This window comes from Miniopterus natalensis, chromosome 17 (genome assembly GCF_054644295.1).
Source record: "Miniopterus natalensis isolate mMinNat1 chromosome 17, mMinNat1.hap1, whole genome shotgun sequence".
Taxonomy (NCBI): Eukaryota; Metazoa; Chordata; class Mammalia; order Chiroptera; family Miniopteridae; genus Miniopterus; species Miniopterus natalensis.
The window spans coordinates 1,077,589-1,096,823 of NC_142097.1; the positions used below are offsets into that span (position 1 = coordinate 1,077,589).

At 39.6% G+C, this 19,235-nt stretch overlaps 1 protein-coding gene across 1 annotated transcript in view; it reads right to left on the bottom strand.

Annotated features, from left to right (window-relative positions):
* Nucleotides 1-2,912: 2,912 nt before the first annotated feature.
* Nucleotides 2,913-19,235, bottom strand: part of COPS3 (COP9 signalosome subunit 3) — a 28,433-nt gene continuing 12,110 nt past the window's right edge. Inside the window, exons 7-12 of the mRNA XM_016215624.2 lie at nucleotides 18,551-18,691; nucleotides 16,839-17,012; nucleotides 13,419-13,505; nucleotides 5,952-6,065; nucleotides 4,599-4,679; nucleotides 2,913-4,240 (exon numbers count right to left, since the gene is read on the bottom strand). Coding sequence (XP_016071110.1) covers nucleotides 4,187-4,240; nucleotides 4,599-4,679; nucleotides 5,952-6,065; nucleotides 13,419-13,505; nucleotides 16,839-17,012; nucleotides 18,551-18,691 — 651 coding nt within the window. The 3' untranslated portion in view covers nucleotides 2,913-4,186. The remainder of the gene's footprint in view (nucleotides 4,241-4,598; nucleotides 4,680-5,951; nucleotides 6,066-13,418; nucleotides 13,506-16,838; nucleotides 17,013-18,550; nucleotides 18,692-19,235) is intronic.

The window sequence follows — 19,235 nt, forward strand, 5'->3', positions numbered from 1 at the left end:
AAAGAAATACAAAGGATTGTAAGAAAATTTTATGAACAACTATATGCCAACAAATTGGACAACCTGGGTGAAATGGATAAATTCCTAGAAACATAAACTTCCAAAACTGAATCAGGAAGAATCAGAGAATCTGGACAAACAGATTACAACTAGTGAAATTGAAGCAGTAATAAAAAAAACTCCCAGCAAACAAAAGACCCAGACCTGATGGCTTCACAGGTGAATTTTACCAAACATTCAAAGAAAGCTAACATCTATCCTTCTTAAACTATTTCAAAATATTCAAGGAGTTAAGAATCCCAAGCTCATTATACCAGGCCAGCATTATCCTAATTCCCAAGCCAGATAAAGACACTACAAAGAAAGAAAATTATAGGCCAATATCTCTGATGAACATAGATGCTAAAATCAACAAAATATTAGCAAACCAGATCCAGCAATAGTTTAAAAAGATCATACACCATGACCAAGTGGGATTTATTCCAGGGATGCAAGGTTGGTATACCTGCAAATCAATAAATGTGATACATCAAATAAACAAAGTGAAGGATAAAAATAACATGATCATATCAACAGATGCAGAAAAAGAATTTTATAAAATCCAGCACCCATTTATGATAAAAACTCTTAGTAAAGTGGGAATAGAAGGAACATACCTCAACATAATAAAGGTAATATATGACAAACCCACAGCCAAAATTATGAGCAAAAACTGCAAGCATTTCCCTTAACATCGGGAACAAGACAGGGATGTCCACATTCACCACTTTTACTCAACATAGTACAGGATGTCCTAGCCACAGCAATCAGATAAGAAAAAATAGAAAAGCATCCAAATTGGAAAGAAGTAAAACTATCACTATTGGCAGATGACATGATACTACATAGAGAGAATGCTAAAGATTCCACCAAAAAACTACTAGAACTGATAAATGAATTCAGTAAAGTAGCAGGATACAAAATAAATACTCAGACATCAGTCACCATTTTATACACCAATAATGAACTATCAGAAAGGGAAACTAAAAATACAATCCCATCAAAATCCCACTTACAATCCCATCAAAAAACATACCTAGATAAATTTAAGCAAGGATGTAAAAGACCTGTACTTGAAAACTTATAAGACACTGAAGAAAAAAACTGAAGAAGATGCAAATAAATGGAAATATATACCATGTTCATGGATTGGAAGAAGAAACATCATTAAAATGTTTTTAGTGCCCAAAGCAATCTATAGATTCAATACAATTCCTATATTTCACAGAACTAGAACAAATATTCCAAACATTTATAGAGAACCATAAAAGACTGAATAACCATAGCAATCTTGAGAAAGAAGAACAAAGTTGGAGGAATCACACTACCTGGTATCAAACTATACTACAAGGTCACAGTAAACAAAACAGCCTGTTACTGGCATAAGAACAGGCATATAGATCAGTGGAACATAATACAGAGTCCAGAAATAAACCCACACCTTTATGGTCAATTAATATTTAACAAAGGAGTCAAAAACATACAATGGGGTAAAGATAGTCTATTCAATAAATGGTTTTTGGAAAACTGGACAAATACATGCAAAAAAAACAAAAAACAAAAAACTAGACCACCTTCTTACACCATACAAAAGAATAAACTCAAATGGATAAAAGACTGAAATGTTAGACTCGAAACCATAAAATCCTAGAAGAAAACATAGGCAGTAAAATCTTGGACATTTTGTCATAGCAATATTTTTTTCTGATGTATCTCCTGGGCAAGTGAAACTAAAGTAAACAAATGAGACTACATCAAACTAAAAAGCTTCTGCACTGCAAAGGAAACCATCAACAAAATGAAAAGACAGCTCACTGAATGGGAGAATATATTCACCAATGATACATCTGACAAGGGGTTAATGTTGAAAATTTATAAAGAACTTGTAAAACTCAAAACCAAAAAAAATCCAATTAAAAAATGAGTAAAGGATCTGAATAGACATTTCTCTAGAGACATACAGATGGACAACAGACATATGAAAAGACACTCAATGTCATTCTTCATCAGAGAGATGCAAATTAAAACCATAATGAGGTATCACCTCATACCTGTCAGAATGGCTACCATCAATACATCAACAAACAAGGGTTGGCGAGGGTGTGGAGAAAAGGGAATCCTCGTGTTGGTGGGAATGCAGACTGGTGCAGCCACTGTGGAAAGCAGTATGGAGTTGCATAAAAAATTAAATATGGAACTGCCATTTGATGCAGTGATCCCACTTCTAGGAATATATCCTAAGAAACTGGACACACCAATTAGAAAGAATATATGCACCCCTATGTTCATAGCAGCACAATTTACAACAGCTGAGATCTGGAAACAGTCCAGGTGCCCATCAGCAGATGAGTGGGTAAAAAAGCTGTGGCACATTTATAAAATGGAATGCTACTCAGCCCTAACAAAGAAGGAAATCTTACCCTTTGCGACAGTATGGATGGACCTGAAAAACATTATGCCATGTGAAATAAGCCAGTCAGAGGGAGACAAGAACCATATAATTTCATTCATGTGAAATCTAATCAACAAAATAAACTAACAAACAAAATAGAAGCAGACTAATAGAGAGAACAGACTGACACCTGTCAAAGGGGAGGTGAGTTTGCGGGTCTGGGTGAAAAAGATTAAGAGATTAAGCAAAAAAAAACCCAACAAATTCATAGGCACAGACAACTGTATGGGCATTACCAGAGGGAAAGAGGGTGGGGGAGGTAGAAGAGGGCATAGAGGGGATAAATGGTGATGGGAGGAGACTTAGGGTGAACACACAATATAATACACAGATGATGTATATAAAATTGTACACCTGAAACCTATATAATTTTATTAACCATTGTAACCCCAATCCAATAAAAATGAAAAAGTAGTCAGAGAAAGACAAATACCAATGATTTTACTTATATGTGCAGTCCGAAAAACAAAATAAACGAACAAACAAAACAGAAACAGTCACAGATACAGAGAACATTTTGATGGTTGTCAGATGGGAGGTTGGGAGAATGGGTGAAAAGGGGAAGAGATTAAGATGTGCAAATTGTCAGGTATAAAAAGTCACTGAGACGTAAAGTACAGCAGGACTAATTTGAGCTGGAGAAATTGAGAGTTTAGATAAGGGGTCAAACCAGCCCTCCCCCCATTTTCATGTAAGTTTTATTGGAGCACAGCTACACTCGCGCAATGACATATCGATTATCTGTGAATGCTTTCCGGCACCAAAGAAGAATGGTTATCACAATAGATCGCAAGACCCCCCCAAAGCCTCTCTATTTGGGGCAACTTTTTACGTAACTCATGAGGTTTCAGAGTTTCTTTTTGTAAATAATGCAAAAATGATTGACTACACAAGCTAACATATTTAAAAAAGTGAATGTGGCTAGTGAGAAATTTTTTTAAAGACCAAATTCTAGTTTAATCTGACCACACTTTTCAAAGGCTCCACCCCATTCTGGGCTAAATCAGTAAACCCTAAGTCAGAGGCATCAGAGTGCTGTAGAGGGGCCCTGAACATAATCGAAAAGCAGCTGTGCAGTTTAACTGAAAATGCTTCTGGGAGAAAGCGGGAAAGTGTGTCATCTGTCGCATAAAAAACCCATTCTCAAGACTATAACTGTGTGCAGCACACACCAAAGGTTAGAAAGACTGCAACAGCATCTCTTTAATTCACAATTCATACTGTTACTAAAATGCATGTTAATTCTAATTATAAAAAATTAGCTTCTGCCTTATGACCTCTTGCGGCCTTTTTTTTTTTTTTTTAAGGCAATTGATAGCAACTTTAGATCAAAATCTTCCAGGTTTCTAAAATCTAACTTTCTGTTCAAAATGAATGTTTTCAAAAAACTTTTCAGATGGAAAAAAAGGATACAAAAGACACATCAATGTTCAAGTAATTTAAAACAAAACGGTAGATTTAATGCAACAACAACATTAATCTGAGGATAAATAAATCCACAACCAACTGTGAAGTTTGATTTTTTTCCTTGCAGGGAGGATGGTTTTCCAAAAGCACAGGGCTGAAGAGGTGAAAACAAAACATGGTTCCTTAACGTCCAGGAGAAACAGGCGTGGTCCTCCCCGCTGCCCTCCTCACACTTGCTACTGGCCAAGGTGATCGTTTCTCTTGTTTGAAGCAGGATGGCCATTTGTTTCAAGAATAACTGGATGGTTTGTTTCCAGAATCATCTTCTTGGGACCCCATGCTCTGTAAGGGGAGGAGGAGGCAGTGTACTTATGTTTGTATTTGTCAAGAGTTTCCCACCAGCCCCAAACAAGCACCTGCGGGCCTCCCTGAGGGGTCACTGTGTCTCTTTGGGTACAATATTATCTTCGTGTACAGTGGAAAGGAAGCAAGTCCAGGTGCCACCCTATGCATTCCCTGAGAAGTCTGTTGTTTGAAAATGATCTCAATAGTCTCTCTGTGAACTTGAATAAAGGTTTTCAAAACTCCTGGCAACTAAACATTTAGCCTGAAATTGAGTCCACGTTCCTCATATGGGAAATACCCCTCCCTTCTCCACCCGGCCCACTTCTAGTTAATGAGAGGAACCCTAATCAATCACCTTCTGCACAAACTGGGGGTTCACTGTGATCTCCTGGTCCATAGCCTTCAGCCGCTCATCCAGCTCTATGCACTTCAGCATCTGTGTGATGGACATGTTTAAGGTAGTTAGTAAGCGGGTTTAGGTCAATTTGAACCTAGACTATTAATACGGTGCTACAGGTTCACAATCCCTTGACCTGACCACTGGAGCTAGACAGATTTTAGAGTCAGAAAAAATTTTTTTTAAAGATTTTTTTATTGATTTTTAGAGAGAGGAAGGGAGAAGGGAGAGAGGGAGAGAGGGAGGGAGGTAGAGAGAGAGAGACATCAATGTGAGAGCAAAAACACTGATCTCCTGCCTCCTGCTTGCCCCATACTGGGGATCAAGCCCATGACCTGGGCATGTGCCCTGACCAGGAACTGAACCAGCAACCTCTTGGTGCATGGGACAATGCCCAACCAAGTGAGCCACACCAGCCAGGGCAAGGAATCAGAATTTTTGAATTCAGAAAGTTAATACAGTATAAGTATTGTATATTACCTGACATCCCAGTAGTAGGATCTAGGGTAGCACCCCATAATCAAACACATTATCATTTGCAGTGAAACCTAAAACCATTCACACTAAGTAAAGACTATAAATCATTTCAGGTGGCATCTGCCATCTAATGAGTTACCAAAAAAACTTTTAGTTTTCAGGATTTTTCCAATTTTAAATTGCAAATAAGGGACTGTGGAAGTATACTATGAATTGCTTTTTTTTTTTTTTAAATGTTTTTGAGATTTAAGGTTTTGTTCTTTTTCTTAATCAGAGGTAAGAAACACAGACCACCCACACAATCCTGACTCGTGTGCAGAGCCCAGAGTGGCACTAAGAGCAGCACAACCTCAGAAGGTGCAGAGGTAGGTGGCTGCTCTGTGTCCCACAGCTGCAGCCTCATCAGGGCATGCAGGACGGCTTTCCTCCTCCCACTTTCCTCCCTTCACCCACTCTTAACACAGATGTTCTCTGACTTCCCGACTGGAACTCTGAACACATTTGGCCATAGAAATGAGACTCTATATGATAGGTGACAGTGGAGTGTGGATAAAATTACACTAATTGTAAGGCCCTTCAGGTGATTTACGAGTTAAAGTAGGCTTTGGTAATCTAGATGGGAACTCTAACCCACCATTTACTTATAACCAACAATCCAAAAGAGTTTACACAGCCCATTTTGTAATTAACTTTCTAGGAACCAAAATGTTCCTAGAAACTAGTTGGAAACTACCTGTATTTAAAATTAAATTATCCTGGAGCATAGGGACAGTATTTCAAATACAACATCTCAAACACCAATCAAAAAAATCAAAACCTGGCACCCATGTTTACCTCCTGATCAATGTTATGAAGCATGGCCGGGTTATTATATTTCTCAGGGTTATCATGGAAACTGACCATACCATCCTTCTGATTAATACTTGCAAAAATTTCACCATCTTCTATCTATAAAAAAAAAATCAGGGAAGAAGTTTAGACCTGAACACTATGTGAATCTATAGTGATTCAATATAATCAGGGCAGAGCACAGAGAGCAACGATACATACACAAATTTATATGTGTATTTTTAAGCACCAACTGTTTATTCAACAACTATTTATTGAATTCCAAGAATGTTCTAGGCACCATTATAGATGCCAGGGGGTGCAAAACTGACAAAATCATAAAAGTTCATGCCCTTACATTGTTTTATTTGTATTTTATTTTACATGTGAGGTAAAAGTCACAATGTAAATTAACCATCTTAAGGTGTACAATTTAGTGGCGTTTAGTACATTCCCAATGTTGTGCAACCACAGTTCCAAAACATTGTCATCACCCCAGAGGAACCCCCACTCCTGTCAAGCAGTTACTCCCTATTCTCCCATCCTTTCAGTCCTTAGCAACCACCGGCCTACTTTCTGCTCTACAGATTTGCCTATTCTGGACCTTTCTATAACGGAATCATACAATAATGTGTCTTTTGTGTCTTGTTTCCTTTAGTATGCTTTCAAACTGCCCTTGCATCTTTATTTATTTTTGCCACTGAGTTTTAGGGAAAGTGGAAGGGAAGGAGGGAGGGGAGAGGGGGAGAAGAGGAGGAAGGGAGGAGGAGGAGAAGAGGGAGGGAGGGAGGGAGGGAGGGAGGGAGGGAGGGAGGGGGAGAGGAAGAGGGAGAGAGAAAGAAACATCGATGTGAGAGAAACATTGATCAGTTGCCTCCTGCACATGCCCCAACCTGGCCTGGGATGCAACCTGCAACCCAAGGGATGTGCCCTTGACTGGGGAAGATGCTCCACGCCAGCCAAACTGCCCTCTCATCTTTAAACATTAACTTCATTATGTATAATTTAAATTGCCCCTGCATTTTGAAAACCAAAATACTAACACATTTTTGTTTAACCCCAGTAGAAATTATTTTCTGGTCCTTCAAGAAAACTTTTCTACCAATGTGGATTCCAAGGTAGTTTCAAGAGCTATGTTCTTTATATGTATCAATGACTAGGGATTTATCTGATTGATCCTCACAGCCAAATCCTGTCCATGAAGTTAAAAAGTGAGAAGCCAATAAAAGTCCCAAAAAGGTATTGTTATTCCTAACAAACTGTCCCACAGAGCGACAACAATGAATCCATCTGTTACTGAGCTTCCCTAAACTGGCCTATTCCTTTCTAGCCTTGGAAGGGATAGATATTGTTTAATGATACAGCAACCAGCCCAACACACATTAAATAGAATGCATAATTCTCTAAGTCGTCACAGACAGCTGCCTCTTTAAAAAGTGGATGGAATATATCCAAATGAAATGCAAACCTAGGTTCACCACAGAACTTTCTGTAATAACTAGAACCAGAAACAACCCCATGTCCATCTAACTGGAATGGAAATACATTCATACAGCGGAGCACTGAAAATGAATGAACTAAAACTCCATAGAACATCGTGAATGGATCTCATAGTGTTAAGCACAAAAGCCAGATCCCAAAAAGTTTATATTGTACGTTTCATTTGATATTTTATATAAAGCTCAAAAACAAACACAACTAAAATAGGGTGTGAGAAGTCAAGATAATAACATTTCTAGCCAGGAGCAGGGCTGGAAGCAGGGGTGGTTTTGGGTTTCTGGTTGTATTCGGATCCATGATCTAGGTATTGATTGAGCTTTTGTTACACTTCAATAAAATGTTTACGTTAAAGCACCAGTCCCAGAAAGGTTCACTGGTGAGTTCCACCCAACAAGTAAGGAAGAGGTCATGCTAGTTTCTACCATCTCTTCAGAGGCAGAAGCAGACAGAGCACTTCCCAACTTATTCTATGAAGCCAGCACTGACCTAATATCAAAGCTAGACTAAAGTATTACAAGAAAACTATACCACTCTTTCTCGTGAACATAGATACAAAAACACTCAACAAAATATAAGCAAATCCAACAATATATAAAAAGAATTATACGCCAAAACCAAGTGGGATTTATCCCAGGTGTACAAGGACAGTTAAACATTTGAGAATTAATCAGTGTAACTCATCATGTCAGCAGGCTGAGAAAGATCATGGTCAAATCAACATACGCAGAAAAAGCATTTCATAAAATCCAATACCCACTTATGATAAAAACTCACAGTAAACTAGGGAGAGGAGAACTTCCTCAACTTGATGAAGACTATCTATAGAAAACCTAGAGCTAGTATTGTATGGTGAGAAACTTGAAACTTCCCACAAACACCAGTAACGAGCATCACACCACTCCTTTATACAGTTTTGTACTGGAAGTTCTAGCTAATACGATAAGATGAACAAGGTATATAGAATGTGAAAGGGGAAATAAAACTGCCTCTTTACAGATAACATGATCGCCTACACAGAAAATCTGAAAGTATCACCATCACCACCACCAACACCACCAAAAAAACTCCTGCAATTATAGCAAGGCTGCAGGATACAAGGTTAATATACAAAAGTCAGTCGCTTTTGTTAATACCAGCAATGAACAAGTATAATTTGAAATTTAAAACAATAGCATTTACATTAGCATCACTATCCCCCAAAATTAAATACTTAGGAATAAATCCAACAAAATATCTCTAAGATCTATCTGAGGAAAACCACAAAAGTCTGATGAAGGAAATCAAAGAACTAAATAAATTGAGAGCTATTTCATGTTCATGGATAGAAAGACTCAGTATTATCAAGATATCAGTTCTTCCCAGTTTGATCTATAGATTCAATGCAATCTTAGTCAAAATCCCAGCAAGTGATTTTATAGATATTCACAAGCTGATTCTAAAGTTTATGTGGATAGATAAAAGAACACAGAAAAGCCAACACAGTATCAAAGAAGATCAAAGTTGGAAGACTGACAATACATGACTTTAAGACTTATTAAATAGCTACAGTAATCAAGACGGTGTGATACTGGCAAAAAAAAAAAAAAAGACAAATAGAGCAGTGGAACAGAATCGAGAGCCTAGAAACAGACCCACACAAATACAGTCACTGGGTCTTTGACAAAGGAGCAGAGGCAATACAATTTTCAACAAAGGGTGCTCAAACAACTGTACATCCACATTCAGAAAAAGAACTAGACACAGACCTTACACCCTTCACAAAAATTACAAGTCACGGGCCTAAATGAAAAATGCAAACCATAAAACTCAAACGGATGCAGACCTAAATGTAAAATGCAAAACCATGAAACTCCTAGAAGATAACCTAGGAGAAAAACCTAGATGACCTGGGTATAGTGGTGACTTTTTAGATACTCTTACCATATCATTCAGCAATCACACTTCCTGGTATTTACTAAAGTGAGTCAAAAACTTATGTCCACACAAAAACCTGCACAAGGATGTTTATAGCTGCTTTATTAATGTTTGAAAGCAACCAAGATGAATGAACAAACTGTGCTATATCCAGGCAATGGAATATTATTCGGTGCTAGAAAGAAATGAGCTTTCAAGCCATTAAAAGACATGGAGGAACCTTCAATGTAGATTACTCAGTGAAAGAAACCAATCTGAAATGGCTGGATCCTGTATGATTCCAACTATATGCCATTCTGGAAAAGGTGAAACTATGGAGACAGTAAAAAGATCAGTGGTTGCGAGGGGTGGAGAAGGGGAGATGAATAGGCAGAGCACAGAAGATTTTTAGGGCAATAAAGCTCTGTGTCAGACCATACCAATGTTTACAGGTTATTATATATTTGTCCAAACCCACAGAATGTACAAAAGTGAACCCTAATGTAAACTCTGGACTTAGAGTGCTGGTGATGTCCATATGGGTTCATCAACTGTAACAAAAGTACCACTTTGGTGAGGGATGATCGTAATGGGGGAGGCTGTGCATGTGTGGGGATGGAGGCAGGTAAATGGGAAATCTCTGTACCTTCTCCTCAATTTTCCTTTGAACCTCAAACTGCTTTAAAAAAAATAGTCTTAAAGAAAAGAAATCACACCCTCATGGATCTTATACTCTAGGGCAGGACTTTTCAAACTTGGCAGTATTGACATTTTGGGCCAGATAATTCTTTGCTGTGTGGGCCGTCCTATGCATTTAAGATGTTTAAGAGCATCCCTGGTCTCTACTTACTAAATGCAAGTACTGACCCCCTAGCTGTGACAAACAAAAACGTCTTCAGATACTGTACATAGAAAACCCTAAAACTCCATCAAAGTACTACTAGATTTGATAAACAAATTTGGCAAGGTAGATGGATACAAAATCAACATCTGGAAATCAATGGCATTCTTATACACCAACAATGAACTTTCAGAGAGAGAAACTGAAAAAGCAATACCATTTACCATTGCAACTAAAAAAATAAGATACCTAGGAATAAACTTAACCAAGGATGTAAAAGACCTGTACTCGGAAAACTACGTGACACTGAAAAAAGAAACAGAGGAAGATTTAAACAAGTGGAAGAAAATACCATGCTCATGGATTGGAAGAATTAATATCATTACAATGTCCATACTACCCAAAGCAATTTATAATTTCAATGCAATTCCTACTAAAATACCAACAGCATATTTCACAGGCCTAGAACAAACATTTTGAAAATTTATATGGAACCAAAAAAGACCCTGAATAGCTGCAGCCATCTTGAGAAAAAAGAACAGAGTGGGAGGGATCACATTACCAGACTTCAAACTGTATTACAAAGCCATTGTAATCAAAACAGCCTGGTATTGGTACAACAACAGTCATATAGATCAATGGAACAGAACAGAGACCCCAGAAATAGAACCACGCCACTATAGTCAGTTAATATTTGACAAAGGAGGCAAGAGTATCCAATGGAGTAAGGACAGTCTCTTCAATAAGTGGTGCTGGGAAAACTGGACAGATACATGCAAAAGAATGAAACTAGACCACCAACTTTCACCATACACAAAAATAAACTCAAAATGGATAAAAGACTTAAATGTAAGTCACGAAACCATAAAAATCCTGGAAGAAAACATAAGCAGTAAAGTTACAGACATCCCACATAGTGGACTTTTCACTGATACATCTCCTAGGGCAAGAGAAACAAAAGAAAAAATAAACATATGGGACTACATCAAACTAAAAAGCTTCTGCACAGCAAAAGAAAACAGCCTCAAAACACAAAGGAACCCCACGGTCTGGGAAAACATATTTGCCAAGGATGTATCTGATAAGGGGCTAATTTCCAAAGTGTACAAAGAACTCATAGCACTCAGCAGGAGGAAGACAAACAACCCAATTAAGAAATGGGCAAAGGGCTTAAATAGACACTTCTCCAAAGAGGACATACGGATGGCCAAGAGACACATGAGAAAATGCTCGACGTCGCTAATCATCAGAGAGATGCAAATTAAAACTACAATGAGGTGTCACTTCACATCTGTCAGAATGGCTCCATCAACAAATCAACAAACATGTGCTGGTGAGGGTGTGGAGAAAGGGGAACCCTAGTGCACTGCTGGTGGGAATGCAGACTGGTGCAGCCACTGTGGAAAACAGTATGGAGGTTCCTCAAAAAATTAGAAATGGAGCTGCCGTTTGACCCAGTGATTCCACTCCTAGGAATGTACCCTAAGAATCTTGAAACATTCATCAGAAAGAATATATGTACCCCGATGTTCATAGCAGCGCAGTTTACAATAGCTAAGACCTGGAAACAGCCCAAGTGCCCATCAGTAGATGAGTGGATAAAAAGCTGTGGGACATTTACACCATGGAATACTATGCACGTGTTAACAGGAAGAATCTCGTACCCTTTGGGACAGTATGGATGGACCTGGGGAATATTACGCTAAGTGAAATAAGCCAGGCAGCGAAAGACAAATATCACATGATCTCGCTTATATGTGGAATCTAAAGAACTTAATAAACTGATGAACAGAATAGATTCAATGACATGGAAGCATGGATGAGACTGACGAATGTCAGACGGATGGAGGGGGGTGGGTGGGTGAAGGGGGAGAGAGTAACCAAAGAATTTATATGCATATATGCACAACCCAAGGACACGGACAATGGTGGGGAGAGGGACTGGGGAGGGGGAAGAAAGGGGGTGGAATGGGTCATTGGGGAGAAAAAGGGACATCTGTAATATTTTAAACAAAAATAAAAATTAAAAAAAAAGAAGAAAAAATTGTCTTCAGACACTGCCAAATGTCCCCTGGCAGACCAAACACCCCTGCTGATCCAGGACTTTCAGGCTCTGTCTGGGTTGGTCATGCAGTGTTCAAAACCCATCCCCCTCCTTTGATCCCTCAAAGCATTTTGCTAACTCGTGTCCTGGCTGGTATTATAACCACTCATGTATTTCTTACCCCCGGAAGACTCTGTAGCTTCTTCATTCCCTCTAACCCCTACAGCGTTAGCAAGGTGCCCTTAGCAGACATTCCCAGGTTAGTTAAGTTGGACAAGTTTTGTTTGCTTGGGATGTATGGGTTTTGAGGGTTCGGATGAAGGAAAAAAAACTTCAAAACATTTGTAAATTGAACCAGGGAAAGAAAACACTCCATTATCACAATGAGAAGTAGTCCTATGACTCCTAATCCCAAAGCGACAGTGCTTCTGAAATCCGAGGAGACCACCAGCAGAAAATGCAGATGCTGACTTTCTACACACAGAGTCTGCCTGACCTGAGCTGAGGACAGGCTCATCTTGGTGATCAGATCAGCGCCAAGTCTCTATGTAACTAAGAAGGCAGGTAGATGACAATATATCACTCAGCTGGTTACCATGTAGTCAACTAAATGATGTTTATCCAAATTTGGGGAGTGGGGACATACAACTGGAAGTGATAAACAGGGGTGCCAGGTATACTGGTAATACCTGATTTCTGAAGCTGGGAGCTGAGCACATGGGTGCCTGCTCTAGCACTCTTTACATCAACACTACTCTAAGTATAGAAGGGGCTTGAGTCAGATCGCAGTCAGTGATGCTAATAAGCACACTGCCTAGCTGAGCAGGACTCTGTCGGTGATGGAAACAATGGCCTGACCCATATATGGGCACAAGTCCATGACCTTATCAGGGACCAGCATGTTGAGTAGCACTGTTTTATGCCTCTTTTATATCAGAAATATTTCATGAGTGTTTTAAATGATGTTTACAAAAACGGACATGAGCACAAAGAGGACACCCGCTGTAAATCACTGTGATCACTATGACTGGAGAACCCCACAGGCGTAAGGAAATAACCCAAAATGCCCACAGACGTTGCCTTTGGAGGCTCCTCACCCCCTTCTCCCTTTTTCATATTTTCCATAATGAACACTTGTTACTTTTACAAACACAAAATCCACGAAGGAGTTTTTCAAAAACAAAAGCACACTTACCATGTGTAGGACATATTTCTCTGCCTCCTGTGGTCCAGATAATTGCACACGACTTGCCATATCTTGTAACGACAGTGTTAAAAAGGTCTGAAATTCAGAAGCAGAATTAATCACGAGTAGAAACTAAGAAAATAAATTTTACTCAATGTGTACAGAGTTCTACTAAATCACTGAAAATCTGCTTTCCATTACTGCACAAAATGATTTTTTGTTGTGAAGATGACTTGACATTGATGAACTCGCTGGCTTTAGTCATCAATTTTCTAAGGAATGACTTCTAGAAATGTACCCCTACGTGTCTGAAATGACACACAAGCAAGGTTATCATTGTAGCACTGTTTGTGACAGCAAAAGACTGGAACCATCAACAGAGGACTAGTTAAGAACAGCATAGTACAATTATATAAATGGACTACTATGCAGTTATAACAAAAATTAAGTGGGAACTTTTTACGAACTAAAAAAGAATCCAAGATATGTACGATGTTAAATATAAAAGACGATCAGAACAGTGCATGCTCATATCGTATAAAAGAAAGGGAAAAAGCATCTATGGGGGGGCAGATATGAGCTCTAGGATACCCCAGGAACTGGTAACACTAGGTTGCCTCTGGGTAAAGAAAAAGGGTGACTGGAGTATATGAACTGGATGGAAATTTTTGTATCTTTTGAATTTGGTATTGTAAACCTATTACTGATTAAATAAGTATGAATCCTTCAAAATTCAAAGCCAAAATGTGTAAGCAAATGGAGAGTTAGAAGGAAACCAGTGCTTATTACTGCTCTGCTTGGGATGTGATTAAAATGCCTTTTTTGAGAACAAATTAAAAGAGCTCCTTTTTTTTTTGAAGGAAAGCTGTCAACATTTATAGTAACTCTGATCTTGAAAATTCTTGATAAACCAATGACCAAAAAAATTTACATATACTTTAGTTTGGAGAATAGCACCCAAGAAAATAAAATTGTTAATTTTAAGAAGTACATAAAAAGTTTATCACGAGGGAGAATTCGAAAGTGAACATTTCTAAATACATAGAACTATCATTGTTCTTATATCAAAAGAAATAGAAACTGCCACCTGAATGTCCATCAGTAGGGGACTGGTTGAATAATTATGATCCATCCATACAACAGAGTGCAGTGACAAGGCAGCTATGACACAGGCTTATGTTGCCAGGAAAGAGGGTTAAGACATATTGAAAAAAGCAGAGTACAGAACAACATGAAAAACAGGACCCCAACTGCATTTTACTGGGAGCTCCTAAATATGCAGAGATGGAAGGCAGAGGAGAGGAATCCAGAAAGATGCCCACCAAAATGTGAGCACAGAGTGGATTTAACGTCCATGTGATTACCCAACCCTAGATGCCTTCCAGACAGCAATGCTATGGGACATGGTTCCTGTCACCGATACTGAAAGTTTGCCTGCTGAAGCTTCTTAACAGGCTTTTATTTTCTGACTTTTGAATAACAGACATCCGTGGCTAGAAAATCCTTTGATGTCTCCCCCCTTCTATTATTCTGGCATAACAGCCACCACCAAAGATTTAACCTTCTGACTAGACACATCCTTCAATGACACTGCCCCTCCTCTATGTCCCCTGTGCAGTGCTTATCAGCCCAGCCGGCCCCAATCACCATGAGTCAGCACATGCAAGACCGAGCCACTGCCCCAGCCCTTGACTGACCACCTCGAGGCCTTTCCTGTTCATTTGGTCAAACTCATGTTCTGGATTTATCTGATCCACAACAGAGTAAAACTACCAGCTTACTCCTAAGTGCTGGACTGTGGCTGACTGCTTCACAGAGAGCTAACTGATGATTTTTGTGGAGATGCCCATTTACTAGATTTCTTAGGTTCTAATTCTTCATTTTACTTTTACGGTGGTACCTCGGTTTTCGAGTGTAATCTGTCCCGGAAGACCGTTCGAGTTCTGAAACATTTGAAAACCGAGGGACCAACAGCTGACAGCTGGGCCTCAGGGTCTTGCCCTCAGCGGAAGCCATGTGGCATGTTCAACTTCCAAGGTGTGTTCGAAAACCGAAGCATTTACTTCCAGGTCTATGGCATTTGTAAACGGAAACGTTTGACAACAGAGACTTTCGAAAACCGAGGTACCACTGTTATTTACCTTTCTGCAATTTAACATTTTGTGAAATACCCTTTTAACTTTGGAAATATTTTGATTCTTCTACTTAAGCCTCAAGTACTAGTCACAAATGGGGCGCTCTTCTTCAAAGGCCCTCTTGATGGTGAGGCAGGAATCTTCTTGGTTCTGTTGGCACCTGGACCAAACAGGAAATGTTGTGGAGGAAACTAGGCTGCCTGTTACCCTGAGTCTCTTAGGTCCTGGCCTTTCTTGCCTGTGGGTCAAGTTGGCTCTCCTCTGGCTGACAGGTTAAGGCTCATTTTTTATCTTTCTTGAGTTGCTTTCAGTCCTTATTTTCCTCTCACAAATTCTCTGCTGAGTTCCTTATGCTGGCCAGGAAGTTATGGTTACTCTCTCGTGTTTAGGTGCCTCCTTTCCTTGTTCCGCGACCATCTCCTCGCCTCCTTCTTTTCCTTGCATGGTCTACTGCCTTCATGACTCGCCCTACGCACCACCCACATTTCTACTCTAGCTTCTCTAGGCCCTCACACACTGTCAAACCCACCTCCTTTCCCACCCTTCATCCAGAGGCGAGCAACAGACACACCCTATTCTTGTAACTCTGCCATCACCCCGCTGCTGACACAAGGCAGAGGACATATAGAGGAAGCTGCACCTCCTCTCACCAGCTCTGAACTGCTGTTCGACTATACTACTTCTCAAGAGAAAAAAAACAATACTCTGTTTAAGCTGCTTAGCTTCTTGTTCCTTGCAGTATATGCCTTCCTAGTTCACATGAGACTTCAATTTTCTTTTATGACTTTCTATAACCAAAAAACATCAGGTTATTTTCACTTTGAAAACAAAAATTATATAATTGACCAATTGTCTATAGTTCAACCGCACATAGCTCATTCAACTCTGGCCTGCGTGGTAATTAATATCATTGTACTGTGTCCAAACAGAGATCAGCACAGTCTGAGAGGTTCTGAGGCTGCTCACAAGGAACTTACATCTGCATTGCTAAGTGTATCACCCATCTGCCCATGGAACTGTTTACCTCTCTCAGGCTACCTTTCTCTGCCTCCCAAAGTAGTTGTATCTCCTACCTGTCTTCCTCTTCACCTGTTCCTCTTCTTAAATACCCTGCTCTAGCCCTGAAAAGACCAAAAAGTATAAATCAAACTCTTGTCTAAGAACTTGGTTGTGACAGTTCTTAGTGTGGAAACCCCACTGCACTGTATCCCTGTACCTGTTTCCTTAGCACTGCGAAGGAAAAGAGGGTGGAGGCCCAGGAGTCAGATGGGATCGAGGGCAGCACCTGTCTCACCTTGGTTAGCCTTTGAATATTCTTCTTGTAGAGAGAGGACAAGCACTGCTTCACCAGTCCCATGTTGTTGTCACGAGTAAAAGTTTCGCTGTGCTTATTCACCAGGTTGCGGAGTTCCGAGGGGTTATTGGTTGAATAAACCTGTGCTAGCTCGTGGTAAGCATTGCTAAGCGGCTAAAGGTTTGAAGAGGGAAAATCAGATTAAAATGTTAGAGGACTAAAATTTGTACAGGAAGCAAAACAAAACTTGGTACTGTATTTTGAGCAATGACATTCAATATCCCTTATTGTTACCTAACAAATTATATAACTTATCCAACAAATGCTTAGTTAAGACCAAGGATAAAAATTCACTATGGAGTAACTCATTGTCAGAAAAACTTTGTGGTACAGAGCAAACAAGTGCATATCAGGTGAACATGCACTGCACTTGGTAAAGACATGCACGTCTTTTTCCCTATCAGCGGCTCCTTTTTCCTACTGGAAGAAAGGTGGAATCTCCATCATTCTCAACTCTCTCGTGCCCTCTCACGCACATACATCCCCCCCAGGTGCAACGGGACACTGGCTACTTTTGATAAGAAGGAAGACAGGAACAAGAGGACTAATGGTGGCTGAGGGCCTAGTAAGAGCCCGAGTAACTTTAGGCATTTTATTTTATACACATTATCATTTATTTAAAATATTAAGAAATTGGGGCAGAAGTCCAAAAGAATGTGGAGTGGTCATGAACACAGGTATAAACTGGATTCACACCTATATTTCTACTTTTTTGAAGTTTGTGTTCTTTTCATCATGTATGATGTCATCATAAATAAACTAATGCTTGTGAATTATGCCACTTTATAAAAGCATTCCTTCTAAAACAGGGCGACCTAAAGGAACCAGGGGAGTTCTTCAGAATGGTCTGAGAATGGCAACCCTAATCCTATCCCGCCTGTCGCCCTTCCATGGGATTTCTCAGCAGCCTTCCCTACCACTGCCCAGCCTGTGACGAGGCAGCCTAGAGGCCCGAGAACCACAGTCAGGTTCTTAGGTGAAGAGCACTCAGCTATCTTCAACAAAACAACAAAGAATTTTCTCAGCGGGAAGACTTTCAAACTGATACTCTGAAATCTGAGTTTTGTACAAAGGTGAACAGGATAAAACTGTTATTAAAACAATGTGGCCTCATGATCTTTTCAATTGTTCAAGTTTTTAAAAACCGTGAGCATGTATTTCAAAGTATTTTTTAAAAGCGTTAATTTATTTTTCATGTTGTCCCAAAGCTGGGTTCTCGGCGAAAACACAAGTTCTGTGGACAGAACCTGTGGTCTTCACACAGGAGCTCCAGGAAGATCTTGCAGCACTCAGGCTAACTGGGAGTTCAATAAACCAGTGCTGCTCTTTCAGTATTTTCACTAAACTGTAATGAAGAACTAGAAAAATCAACCCTTACTGGAGCTTAAAATTTACACCTACAGCTACAACCACCCAGAGCAAAAGTCTGAAAACAGATTCCTGAGAAACACTCTGCCCCAATCAGGGGATCAAAAGGTGCATGGACTGAAGTGAGGTTAGAGACTCTACCAGAACTGCTGCTCCCATTTAACAAATGTCTGCTAATAGGAAGCTGCTGGGAGAGCAAAATCACTACAAAATAAAATTACAGAACTACATATCATCACATTTCCTTATGGACTTAAGAAATCAGTTTTATTTTAAAAACTCACCTTAATGAATCTACCCACGATTTGAGATGTATATTTCGGTAGCTGCTGCACTTTTCCAAGTAATATCAAAGAGACTAGAATATACTTTTTATATGATTCCAACATGATGTGACTGACCGCCATGGCAGGGGTAGTTATAGCCTGAGCAAGAGAAGAATGCTGAATGTGAAGCTGGCATACCAAGCAGGAAAGAACAATCAGCCACAGGTATCGCTTAATTATAAAACAACGCTTACACTCAATGTCCTATTTTATATAACATCTTTATGTAGATACAATTCCCATGCTATGAGACTTTCCCTTTTAGAGTACACGATGCAGTGGTCTTGGTATTTCACCACACTGTATAGCCACCACCACCTAATTTCCAAACATTTTTCATCCCGTCACAAAAGAAACCCCATACCCATTAGCATTCATTCCCCATTCTCCCTCCCCTCAACCCCAGGCAATCACTACTCTGTTTATGTCTCTATGGATTTGCCTACTCTGGACAGTTCATAGAAATGGCATCATAAATATGTGGTCTTGTGTCTTGAAGGTTCACCATGTTGTAGCACCAGTACCTTATTCCGTTTTGTGATTGGGTAATACCCCGTGGTGTGAATGCACATTTTGTTTACTCACTCCTCAGCTGATGGGCATTTGGGTTGTCTCTGCGTTTGGCTACTATGAGTAATGATGC